Genomic DNA, 13,641 nt, shown 5'->3' on the forward strand with positions numbered 1-13,641 from the left:
GGCGCTCCATTCTTCCCCCAACAGGGATGCTCCATCCTTGCCGCACCAGGGGGCGCTCCATCCTTCCCTCCCCCAGGGGGCGCTCCATCCTTCCTTCCTCCAGGGGGCGCTCCATCCTTCCCTCCTCCAGGGGGCGCTCCATCCTTCCCTCCTCCAGGGGGCGCTCCATCCTTCCCTCCTCCAGGGACGCTCCATCCTTGCCGCGCCAGGGGGCGCTCCATCCTTGCCACGCCAGGGACGCTCCATCCTTGCCGCGCCAGGGACGCTCCATCCTTGCCGCGCCAGGGACGCTCCATCCTTGCCACGCCAGGGGCGCTCCATCCTTGCCGCACTAGGGACGCTTCATCCTTGCCGCACCAGGGACGCTTCATCCTTGCCCCACCAGGGGCGCTCCATCCTTCCCCCACCAGGGGCGCTCCATCCTTCCTCCACCAGGGGCGCTCCATCCTTCCCCCCACCAGGGGTGCTCCATCCTTCCTCCACCAGGGGCGCTCCATCCTTCCCTCCACCAGGGACGCTCCATCCTTCCCCCACCAGGGACGCTCCATCCTTCCCCCCACCAGGGGCGCTCTATCCTTCCCCACCAGGGGCGCTCCATCCTTCCCCCACCAGGGGCGCTCCATCCTTCCCCCACCAGGGGCGCTCCATCCTTCCCCCACCAGGGGCGCTCCATCCTTCCCTCCACCAGGAGTGCTCCATCCTTCCTTCCACCAGGAGTGCTCCATCCTTCCCTCCACCAGGAGTGCTCCATCCTTCCTTCCACCAGGAGTGCTCCATCCTTCCTTCCACCAGGTGTGCTCCATCCTTCCCTCACCAGGGGCGCTCCATCCTTCCAGGGGCGCTCCATCCTTCCCTCCCCCAGGGGGCGCTCCATCCTTCCCTCCCCCAGGGGGCGCTCCATCCTTCCCTCCCCCAGGGGGCGGTCCATCCTTCCCTCGCCCAGGTGCGCTCCATCCTTCCCTCCCCCAGGGGGCGCTCCAGCCTTCCCCCCACCAGGGGGCGCTCCACCCTCCCCCCCCCACCAGGGGCGCTCCATCTTCCCTCCCCCAAAAGCTGTGCTCCATCCTCCCCCCCCCCCAACCAGGTGTGCTCCATCCTCCCCCCCCCGCCCGCCCCCCCCCCAGGGATGCTCCATCCTTCCCCCACCAAGGGCGCGCCATCCCCCCCCCCCACCAGGGGCGCTCCATCCTTACCACCGGGGGCGCTCCATCCTTCCCTCCCCCAGGGGCGCTCCATCCTTCCCTCCCCCAGGGGCGCTCCATCCTTCCCTCCCCCAGGGGCGCTCCATCCTTCCCTCCCCCACGGGGCGCTCCATCCTTCCCTCCCCCACGGGGCGCTCCATCCTTCCCTCCCCCACGGGGCGCTCCATCCTTCCCTCCCCCACGGGGCGCTCCATCCTTCCCTCCCCCACGGGGCGCTCCATCCTTCCCTCCCCCACGGGGCGCTCCATCCTTCCCTCCCCCACGGGGCGCTCCATCCTTTCCCCCCCACCAGGGACTCTCCATCCTTGCCGCACCAGGGACGCTCCGTCCTTGCAGCACCAGGGACGCTCCGTCCTTGCAGCACCAGGGACGCTCCGACCTTCCCCCCACCAGGGGCGCTCCATCCTTCCCCTGTTGGACCCGGCCTCATGGCGTGGTCCTACCCCTCCCGCATGGCGGGCCCAGGACAACATCAGCCCTCCTCCGGACCTCGGGCGGCCCCTTCGGCCCGACCCGGCACGCCCCAACACCACAGATCCGGCTACCATCCCGGATCCCCATCATCGGCCTGACCCCAGCGTAGGCCCATCACGACCGAAGCACGAGGCCGTGCCCGACTCCATCTTGGGCCCACCACATCACGACCACGTACGTGGCCTCGGCCCAAGCCTCGGCCCCAGTGCAGCCAGACATCGAGGCACCAAGGTCCACCCAGGTGGTCGAGTGGCCACTCGACAGATCCCGGAGGGAGAAGAGTTTCGATGGCCCTCCAGCCGTCCCCGGACGCCTGGTATCGATCGCCCTCCGGCCTCCCTGGGCGCTGGCTCCACCCCCCTGCTGGGTGTCTGGACACCATCATCCCGGCCCCTCTGGCCCCCAGGCGCGAGGGTCCGGACATCAAAGGACCTCCGTCCTATATCTGGGCCAGTCCCGGAGTAGGACGCCAGTTGTATCCTGGACTGGAAGCCCTGCTGACGCTGTCACGGCCGACACCAGACGAACTCATCCTTCCTATAACCTGAACCACCTGAGAGCCTGCTGGCGCTGCCGCGGCCTACCTTGCTGAACCATCTGAGAGCCTGCTGGCGCTGCCGCGGCCTACCTTGCTGAACCACCTGAGAGCCTGCTGGCGCTGCCACGGCCCACCTTGCTAAACCATCTGAGAGCCTGCTGGCGCTGCCGCGGCCTACCTTGCTGAACCATCCTGTTAGCCTGCTGGCGCCGCCGCGGCTCGAACCTCTCGGAACCCCCCAGCTCGAGGATTGAGAGCTGTGCGTAGGGTATCCCTTCCTCCACCCAGAGTAAGACTGTCCCGCTACCTTACCCCCCTTGTCCGAGACTTTACGGATCCCTCGATCCCGCTGTATATACTGCCAAGAGCCCTCAACCGTTACTACTTATAAAAGCTTGAGAACTTGACCTCCTGTGTGGTGTCCATTTGTAGTGTTGTGATTACTCTGCTGTACGATCCTAGGAGGGGCCCTCATTCAGGAGGCCTCTCGGCAACGCTCGGCTACTTCTCGACCGAGGGGTGACCTAGGGGTGGTCAGTCAGACCTCTTCTGCCTCACCCGGGTCGCCTTTCTAACATCCCCCCACCAGGGGCGCTCCATCCTTCCCCCACCAGGGACGCTCCAGCCTTGCCGCACCCGGGGGCGCTCCATCCTTCCCTCCCCCACGGGGCGCTCGATCCTTCCCCCCACCAGGGACGCTCCATCCTTGCCGCACCAGGGACGCTCCATCCTTGCCGCACCAGGGACGCTCCATCCTTGCCGCACCAGGGGCGCTCCATCCTTGCCACACCAGGGGCGCTCCATCCTTGCCACACCAGGGGCGCTCCATCCTTGCCGCACCAGGGACGCTCCATCCTTGCCGCACCAGGGGCGCTCCATTCTTCCCCCAACAGGGATGCTCCATCCTTGCCGCACCAGGGGGCGCTCCATCCTTCCCTCCCCCAGGGGGCGCTCCATCCTTCCTTCCTCCAGGGGGCGCTCCATCCTTCCCTCCTCCAGGGGGCGCTCCATCCTTCCCTCCTCCAGGGGGCGCTCCATCCTTCCCTCCTCCAGGGACGCTCCATCCTTGCCGCGCCAGGGGGCGCTCCATCCTTGCCACGCCAGGGACGCTCCATCCTTGCCGCGCCAGGGACGCTCCATCCTTGCCGCGCCAGGGACGCTCCATCCTTGCCACGCCAGGGGCGCTCCATCCTTGCCGCACTAGGGACGCTTCATCCTTGCCGCACCAGGGACGCTTCATCCTTGCCCCACCAGGGGCGCTCCATCCTTCCCTCCCCCAGGGGCGCTCTATCCTTCCCCCACCAGGGGCGCTCTATCCTTCCCCCACCAGGGGCGCTCCATCCTTCCCCCACCAGGGGCGCTCCATCCTTCCTCCACCAGGGGCGCTTCATCCTTGCCGCACCAGGGACGCTCCATCCTTCCCCCACCAGGGGCGCTCCATCCTTCCCTCCCCCAGGGGCGCTCTATCCTTCCCCCACCAGGGGCGCTCCATCCTTCCCCCACGAGGGGCGCTCCATCCTTCCTCCACCAGGGGCGCTCCATCCTTCCCCCACCAGGGGCGCTCCATCCTTCCCTCCCCCAGGGGCGCTCTATCCTTCCCCCACCAGGGGCGCTCCATCCTTCCCCCACCAGGGGCGCTCCATCCTTCCTCCACCAGGGGCGCTCCATCCTTCCCCCCACCAGGGGTGCTCCATCCTTCCTCCACCAGGGGCGCTCCATCCTTCCCTCCACCAGGGACGCTCCATCCTTCCCCCACCAGGGACGCTCCATCCTTCCCCCCACCAGGGGCGCTCTATCCTTCCCCCACCAGGGGCGCTCCATCCTTCCCCCACCAGGGGCGCTCCATCCTTCCCCCACCAGGGGCGCTCCATCCTTCCCCCACCAGGGGCGCTCCATCCTTCCCCCACCAGGGGCGCTCCATCCTTCCCTCCACCAGGGACGCTCCATCCTTCCCCCACCAGGGGCGCTCCATCCTTCCCTCCACCAGGGACGCTCCATCCTTCCCCCACCAGGGACGCTCCATCCTTCCCCCCACCAGGGGCGCTCTATCCTTCCCCCACCAGGGGCGCTCCATCCTTCCCCCACCAGGGGCGCTCCATCCTTCCCCCACCAGGGGCGCTCCATCCTTCCCCCACCAGGGGCGCTCCATCCTTCCCTCCACCAGGGACGCTCCATCCTTCCCCCACCAGGGACGCTCCATCCTTCCCTCCCCCAGGGGCGCTCCATCCTTCCCTCCCCCAGGGGCGCTCTATCCTTCCCCCACCAGGGGCGCTCCATCCTTCCCCCACCAGGGGCGCTCCATCCTTCCCCCACCAGGGGCGCTCCATCCTTCCCCCACCAGGGGCGCTCCATCCTTCCCCCACCAGGGGCGCTCCATCCTTCCCCCACCAGGGGCGCCTCATCCTTCCCCCACCAGGGGCGCTCCATCCTTCCCCCACCAGGGGCGCTCCATCCTTCCCCCACCAGGGGCGCTCCATCCTTCCCCCACCAGGGGCGCTCCATCCTTCCCCCACCAGGGGCGCCTCATCCTTCCTCCACCAGGGGCGCTCCATCCTTCCCCCACCAGGGGCGCTTCATCCTTGCCGCACCAGGGACGCTTCATCCTTGCCGCACCAGGGACGCTTCATCCTTGCCGCACCAGGGACGCTCCATCCTAGCGCTCCATCACCTCCTCCCCCCCCCCCCCCGGGGCACTCCATCCTTCCCCCTGGGGCTCCTGTACTGAGAGCAACAATCGACAAACAAATCATTCATATCAAACTTTTCTTGCAACAATCACAGCACGTACAGCCTCTGGAAAGTAACTCTATGGCCATGCTTCAGATTCTGGAACAAATATATCTTCATTGAAATGCACTCCCTTCACAATAAGGTGCAGATCTATTCGATGGAAGTCTTTACTGTAGGGAAAGGCAGGCCACTACTAAGTCTGCTGCAGAGACCTCTACTACCCCTTGAAAAGGTTAGATGTTGGTGCCTGACTGTTTAGGCGGTGTTGTTTATTTTCGATGCTGCAGGAGCTTGGGGGGCAGAGGGGGGACGGGGGACACGGGACACTTGGGTGTTACCCATTTGAAGGTGTCTCAGATGAAGATGGCAGATACAATGTTTTTCAGGGAACGAGGAGGAGCAAACAATTTTTATTAAATTTAAAGGGCCCGCGGGGTGCCTGGCTTTCCGCTCCTGGATTCGCTCTCATAAATTCAGGACTGCGACGAAGAAGAGTAGAAACATCGATGCTTCTTGTAGATGAATATCTTTAATGGATGATGTAGCAGCTTCCAGAAACAGACGGCATCAGACTGTGTTGCAGCGGTAGGAGGCCCCTAGAATACAGCCCCGTTCTTCTCTATCTTTTCCGGAGATGTTCTTTTTTAGGGCGGTTGTCATGAACTGAAGTAGTTTCAGTAGCAGCCGGGGGCCAAGTTTCTTTTCCTCCTTTCCAGACTCATGGTTATTGCTGGGTGCTGGAACCACCCACATGTCTGAGATCTCTTACAGCGCGGACACTTAGATGTGGCGTAGGGGGGTGGCTCCAGGATTGCTGGTTGAAGCTCCTCCAGCTGGGAGTCCAGTCCTTGTGCTGGTGGCGAAAGGCTCTTCCGGCGATGGTGTCCTCCTAGTGAGGGACTCTTCTTTCAATGTGAGGGCCACAGTCCCATTCAGCGTGGGCTCTCTTCCTTTGGCGAGCACATGGACCAGCAGAAAACAAGCCAGTCTCAAACCAATGAGGGATTTAAGGCATTGAGATCAAGTTTATGAGGGAAAGGGGCAGAGGTTTGAAACGATTCACTGAAGGTGTGGCAGATGGATGCAATAAAACAAACATGAAAAATTAGCTCTTTGTTTAAAATAAAATGATATCAATCCTAGGAAATAAATCCCACAAAAGGGCAATGTTCAACTGCTTTGTCAAAAACAACAGGAACTATTATTTGTAAGTTGGGGACAGTAAGTGGACACGGGGACACGGGGGGTGGCGGGAGACAGGCATAGAGGGTGGTAAAAACACTTAAAAAACCAAAGCATGTTTTGAGGAAAATCTTCGTGCAGCCAGAATCAGCAACAATCTAGGAAGAAGCACAGACACAAAGATGTATTCTCTGTTCAGCAATCAAATGTCCCACCTTACCCCTCCTGTGGCTCAGAATGGGAGAGAGAAGTCTGGCGTACTGCCTCTCTTTCACAGGAGAGGCGAGCACGAGACTTAAGTGCACCTAAGGAGTCTGGTGAGATAGATGCGATCCAATGCCCTATACTATGCTTTGACTCATCATCAGATTACACAACACATTTCTGTCAATCATGCTTCTCCAGGAGCGTTGCTGGGATTTCTCGGCTTGTGAGAATAGGGTTTGCTGTGTATACATCTTCGTGATTTCACTGAAGTAGCATCTGTTCTTGTCTGATGATATGGTATTGACGTCACTGCACTTCTTATTTCATGAGTGAGGTTTGTTTGTGTTGGGCCACAGGAGAGCGTTATCTATAGTTGTTCGGACCGATGAAAAGGGAGTCTATTGTCCGTCAGTATATGGTGAGCGTTTGTAGAGGTTTGTAGTTTGCACTCCAGTCCCATATTCTGTTCACGTGAAGTCTCACGCACGTACTCTGCAGAACTCTAGTTTGTAGCACTGCCCAAATTGGATCTCTCAGTAGGCTGTATAGGAACCCACGAGATACTGTTTCTTTAGTTCCCCATAGGTGATGGTGCAGCAGGGGGATGCTGGTACTACTGCATATGATTCTGGTGAATATAGGGTAGGACGGTTTATATGATAAAGGCAAGGGACCCTGCTTAGGAGAACTGACTGGACTGTTTAGAAGGAGCAGAACAGATTAGGCCTGGGCGGTGAACTCCGCTCCGCACAGCTCGCGGAGTGCAGAAAACACCGCTTCGCATAGTGCAGCTGATTTTTTTTCCTGCAGCTCGCGTAGAATTTCTACTCGAGCGGCAGGAAGACCATCGCGAATGGCAGTTCGCACTGCACTCCGCACCTTGCAGAACTTCACAGAGTTTTTGGTCACTTCGCGGAGTTCCGTGTACCAAAACTCTGCGAACTACGCCTAGGCCTGGTACAGATCCTGTGCTGCTGACCAGTCACCATGCTGCCATCACGGTTACTCACAACATAGCCTGGGTTGTCAGAGTGGACGCCACCGTACTTACAAATGACCTACATCAGTTCTTCATTGGTATCAAGGGGCATATGAAAGGTTACACAAACCCAGAAACACAGGGATCACCCCAGTGGGCTACCACGACTGCCAAGCTCACTTGGCGAAAAAGGGACAGGGCTGTCCACCTGCATCAGGGCAGAGCAGCACAGCTTCCCATAGCTATGCAGAGAACTTGCTTCCCAACACTCTTAACCACAAGAAGTACTGTACACAACTCTTGCCCATGGGTGGTCAGTACTGCCCAAAGAAGAGCATGAGAGTTTGGTACCCACCATGCTCCTGCAGGAAGGCAATTGTTTCCCTGACAACCAGTGGCACCTTCTCCTTATTGGCGCTCTTCTCTCGGAGCCTGTGGGCATAGAAGGGAAGTTATGTTCAGCACAGGGCTGCAGAAAAGCGGAATAGTGCAGGAGGAAAGCCTGTGGGGATACAGCGATAGGAAGAGTTGCAGGGCAGGTAACAACAGAAATAAAACATGACAGGATAAGAGCTTAGAGGGCATTGAATGTGGGCAGAGGGTATCCGCTGGAAGTGCAGTGCAAGGGCAGCGGCAACAAAGAGGGTGAAAGAAGTAGAAGAGGAGGGGTGATAGAAGGGAGTGAGGGTGGAGGATGGGGTGGTCAAGAGTAAGTTGGCAGCTAACATTGCAGTGCAGGGTAAGACTGAAACGGCAGAGCGCGCTTAGGAGGGCAGAAGTGCAGTGTGAAGGCGGACAAGAGGGGCAAGTGGATTGACAGTAAGATGGTAGTGCCATCCCAGCAGACGGAAGCTATACGGAGGGCAGCAGAGGGTAGGAGTGCAGGTGAATGGAATGGGTAGAAAGTAGGGGACAGAAGGAAGGCTAGAGAAAGAGAAAAGAAGATGGGTGAGAGTAGGTGGAGGGCCGGATTAGAAAGAGAGGAGTGAGTTGAAAGTGGGGCACGGGAGAAGGGCGCGGAACAGATGAAAAGAGGGGGGAAACAACGGCATTAGAAGGGCAAAGGGAGGGCAGAATAAAACTTGAGCAGAATTACTCACTGCTGCAGAGATATTCCGAATTGCTGATTTGGCAGAGGCGGTCGAGGTGGTGTGGGCTTTGGCGACACAGGTGGGGCCTTCAGCGACGATCGCAAATACTCATCGTACCTGGAGGGAGAGAAATCGGTTAATAAATCTGCATCTCTGTGAGCCAAACTGAACCCTCCCTTCGCAGGCTCAAAACCATGAAAATCTCTCGCTGGAAGACACAGCTGCAGTGCCAAACTCGAAATGCCAATTCCAGTGGATTCCAGTAGACCGCACAAAGATAACCGAGAAAAGGGCGTGGGACTCGGATCTATGGTTTATGCCAGCACTCGCACCCTCCTACCATGGTAATTCCAATGGTGCTGCTTCTCTCACTGTACTCTGCTCCCAGCTGTGCAAAGAACTCACTGCGTGACCCTACGACGTGCCGCTTCCAAGTCCCACAGAGTGAGCCCTCTTTACAGACACTCTACGGCATTCATGAACATGCCATAATCAGGCCCTCCTTCCACACCAGTGCTTACCTTGTATGATCATCTCCCTCACCCTACAACACCCTTGCAGTGCTGACCATGGTGGACAAGGAAACCTCAGTGCAAATAATGTGCTCCGCAAACCATGATGGACCTAAGAGTTCTTGGGACCTACGGTCAGCCAGATATGAAAGAAGGCAGACAGAAACAAATACCACAGCACATACCGTCCAATCTTCACTATTAATAGCTACCTAGGAGCCGTTTAATTAATAGAAAACAACACAAGTTAAACCCCCATAGCAGGTTCTTTAAATGAATTTAGCACATGCAAACTCAGAGTTTACATTCACCGCTAATGAAATAATGAAGACGGAATGGAATGTCAAATCAGGAAAAAATGCATTTAAAAAAAAGTTTATCATAATAAAGAACACAAATCTGACCGACTTTTCTTACAGGGACCGGTCTCAAAGACTCAGGGTTGTGTTGAAAATTATGTTTGACTCATTTCTCCAACACTTTCAGTGAAACAAAAGTGTTCCACTTGGCAGTGTTGTGTAATTCCTACAAATCTATATAGGATCTGCGAGTTTAGACAACATAAACGAAGAGATTGGTGTCCAGACTGATTCCAGACACCCTCGAAGGATAGGTCAGTCACTCGTGCTCATTTGTTCTCAGAGAGATACACAGAATAAACGGTGGCGACGTTTTTAATAAACACATATTGAACCAGCGTCATTCTAGCATAAAATACGTGTGCTGCAACCATTAGGTAGAAACAGATATATACGATTACAAGCACCAACAGAGCAAATAAAAGGTAGAATTCTACCGTGGCACTAAAACTGTGAATATATGCAGCCATACAGATAAATGGCAGTAAAAATGCGTACTCCTAATATGCGTAGATAAGTGTACCTAACATGTATGTAGGTGTAGAGCCAAGAAAACCCCTAGGAAAGAGCCAAGGCATTACCTGATGGGTGAGAATGAAGGACCCTGTCTTGGTCTCGAGTTGGACACCCTGCTAGGGATGTCAGACCACTGCGTGCTGGAGTGTCTGCGTGCAGGGACTGCAGAGTCTCGTGTCATCATGGAAGCTTCTCGTCTGGTTTGCCCAGCCAAGATATGGTACTTGTATATCTGAAGGTACCCTCAGGGATTCTACCTAGATGCGTCATGGTACTGGGGGTCTGTCGTTCAAGGATGACGATAGTGGTGACTTCTGCAAAGTTATTATACAGAAGATGGTAATCCTGCTGTGATGCATAGAATCTGCATGCAGAATAAATTAGGTTTGTTTTTGAAGAAAACCACCCAACATTTATTCGCCACCTAACAAGGTGAAAGGTCAGCGCCAGAGCGGTTACGTAGAACGAGGTAGGGCAAATGTAGATAAAAGGTAATGCAACTACCTAGGCCTTTATTGGGGTACGTTGGGGATCATAACAGCAGAACCCCTACTGCTTACCATCAAACCTACACCCCGTGCTTTGTTCTCTAGATCACTGTTCTATCGAATACCCTACCAGGTCTCTCTCGTCAATTCTTAGCCCCTTACATACGCCATTCTCCAAACTTCACGATGTTGGGAGATTTCAATATTCAGATAGCTATTATCGAACACCTCAGCATCTCCGCTGTCATGAATGCTCTGTTGTCACTTGAGCTACACCTACATGTAACTTAGACAACCCAGCTCATATTCTTGACCTCATCTTCCCGAATCATTCGTACTTACCAACTATCCCTCTATTTTGGTATTTACTTTACACTCTCCTTCTCCAACGGCCTCTTTATAAGACAGCCAGGTTAGGTGATGCGCATCGGCTCTTCCAGGATCATGCTGACCCCTCGGTGTTCCCACCACTCACTGCCCCCCGTCAAGGATTGCGAGCGATTTGTGGAGAACTTGCTAATATCCAGAGTTGATGGAAATGGACTGGCTCAGCCTCAATGAAGCAAAGCCAGAGTTTCTTGTTAGAAGTACAGAGACCTGGGTGAGAAGGAACGGCTCAAAGTATAATATCTTTAAAGTGGGAGAATCAGATATCATAGTAGAGAGTACAGTGAAAAGTCACTCTGGCCTGTCCTTGAACAATCAAAAAATAACATCTCACCATAAAATTATCACACAAAGCTTTGAAGAAAATGTAACGTGCAGCTGAGAGAGAGCTCAGAAGTTGCAGGAATCAACATCGATAACTTCAGCTCTCTTCAGATGGTACAGCGAAGAGGACTAGAAGTAAACTCCGCGATCTGCGGAGTTCAGCAACTAGCAACCCCCTAATTTACCCCAGAAGCTTACATTTCCAGAAGCTACTTTGTCTACCAGTTTTTGCCCTATAAATTCAATGTAATACTACGATGCGATACAAATCTATTTTTGTAAAAGCACCTCTTTATTTGAAAAATCATTTTGTACCATATCAACCAGCACGATATGGTCATCCGGAAAAATAACTTATCATTCAGAAAAAGAATGAAAAAGAAGGCCAGTGGCTGAGCTTCCCAACACCTGCCTGTGTCTGTGGAATGCTCCAAGAGATGGTTCTAGGAATACTGACCAGCTGGGATCATTCGGAAAGGTGTTGAAAACCTCCTATACTGCACAGAAGACACTGCTCATTGCAGTGGAGAAGTGTGCCTCAATGGTTAGAGCGGCAGACCCTGATGCAGAGATCTAGCCCGGGACCAGGGTTCAATTCCCGCCTCGGCGGGTCTTGGGCTCAATTTCCCCGGACCTGATCCTTCTCGCCTCGGTGCCTATTCTAATCATGGGACCCACTCTGTGACTCCGGGCAATAGCTTGCTTAATCTCCACAACGGCCCCAGCAGCGCTAAGATGCCTGGCTTCACCTTGGGGGTGCCCAGGAGTGGGCAATTCACAGGGAAAGGCCAGGAAGAGTTCCACAGCGGTATGTGTACAGCGCCTTGAGACCCCTTCGGGGGTGATACGTGCGCTATACAAGCACTACATTTACATTTACAGCAGACCTTAGTTCTCTCTTTTGGATCTAGCTAATGCTTGTTTATTTCCTGGAAGTTCTCCTGTTTGCTGTCAACGGACTATCTCTGTCCTCAGCGATCACCCAGATACCTGCTCTACAAGGAAGAGTATTGAGCACTGAATGAGCAACCTCCTCAGCAGCGTAGGCGTCAATGGCCTGGCTGCAAAGCAGGAATGTGATGTATATGGACCTCTCAAAATCTATCGCCCCCTGTAGGTTGATTAAAGCTGGTCTTCGACTGCTGTTATCCTGTGATGGAGGGGAGTAGCATGGGTTTTGCACCATGGGCCAACCCACATAAGTGTCCACTCTAACCAACCTACAGGTGTGGCCAAGGGCCAAGTCATCAACTGAGAAGTTGGTTATCCTGTGGCTTGGAACAGAAACACACACATTGGGGTATAACAAACGTTAACTCTAACTGACCACTTTTGGGTATCACAAAAGGTTGATTAACCGTCCACTGCGGGTTATTGCAAAAGGTTAACTCTTACTGCATTGGGATATCACAAAAGATTCACCAACTGACCACTCTGGGGTATCACGGAAGGATGACTAACTGGTCACTTTGGGGTATCACAAAAGCTGGACTATAAGTGACCACTTTGGGGGAATACCAAAAGGTTGGACGTAACTGGTAGCGTTGAAGATATTTGCCAATTTCTCCATACAAAGAGTCGGGGGCTCCTTAAAACTGAAAAGGCAAACCCGTCTGAGTTACCAAACAGACTAGTTTGAAGTAACATGTTTTAAAAAATGCTGTAAAGTAGAGCAATGGCAAAGTGTGGAACCTGACAACAATACCAATTCCTAAAGGGACGAAAGAGGTATATAATAATAAAGAAAGATTGTAGAAGTACAGTACAGTGGTTATGAAACTGATGAGGATTCTCAAAGGGAAGGAGTTCAGGAAAGTGAAATGAGAGAACTTGTAGAAGAGAAAATGACTGTGGAAGGAAATGTTCAGGAAGATACAGAAGAGACGAGGGTACGACAAAAACATGCACGGATGTCTGATTATGTTTGCAAAGGGGATGGGAATGAATTTTAACTCTTGTGTTGCATAACTCGGTGTTGTCATGATTATTTCTTTCTAGGGTTTTGTTAATCATTCCATATATTGCTTGTACACACTGGTATAATGTGCATGCTTCCGAACATTGTATTTATTGTTTATACTATTGCTTGGTTTTATTCATTTTAAAGAAGGAGGATGTGTACTATTTACTATTTGTATTAGCCCGCGTGCTCGCGGTGTGTGCTCGTCATTCCAGTTTGGAAGGTTGATCGAGCACCGTGGCAGATCCAGGCACTAGCTGTTGCAAGAGGACTCGCCTCTTGGTGGTGCTCTGTGGAGTAATATACTTCTCTGTCAAAGTAACCCGTTCGTGCAAATGATTTCTTAACAGGGTCTCAAACTCTCCATGACCTTCCCACCGTGTCATGGTTACCAGTTACAATGTTCTCATTGGATGGCTTCAGTTTGTGCAGCCTGTATTACCCTCTCTATGACCCTTCCGCGGAGCCCATTCTCGAATGTACTGCACTGTCCACGACCAGCCCAGAGGGCCCTTTACTGCCTGTATTACCCTGTCTACGGCCCTTCTGCTGAGCCCATTCTCAGATATATTGCACTGTCCATGACCGGCCCAGAGGGCCCATTCTAGCCTGCATCACTCGCTCTATGACCCTTCCACGGAGACCATTCTCAGATGATTGCACTGCCCATGACCGGCCCAGAGGGCCCATTC

At 54.6% G+C, this 13,641-nt stretch overlaps 1 protein-coding gene across 1 annotated transcript in view; it reads right to left on the reverse strand.

The window, feature by feature from the left end:
• ARHGAP1 (Rho GTPase activating protein 1) overlaps window positions 1–13,641 on the reverse strand; it is a 174,675-nt gene that overhangs the window by 51,426 nt on the left and 109,608 nt on the right. Inside the window, exons 8-10 of the mRNA XM_078684421.1 lie at window positions 8,413–8,520; window positions 7,668–7,744; window positions 7,543–7,544 (exon numbers count right to left, since the gene is read on the reverse strand). Coding sequence (XP_078540547.1) covers window positions 7,543–7,544; window positions 7,668–7,744; window positions 8,413–8,520 — 187 coding nt within the window. The remainder of the gene's footprint in view (window positions 1–7,542; window positions 7,545–7,667; window positions 7,745–8,412; window positions 8,521–13,641) is intronic.

Source organism: Lissotriton helveticus, chromosome 3_2, assembly GCF_964261635.1.
Source record: "Lissotriton helveticus chromosome 3_2, aLisHel1.1, whole genome shotgun sequence".
Taxonomy (NCBI): domain Eukaryota; kingdom Metazoa; phylum Chordata; class Amphibia; order Caudata; family Salamandridae; genus Lissotriton; species Lissotriton helveticus.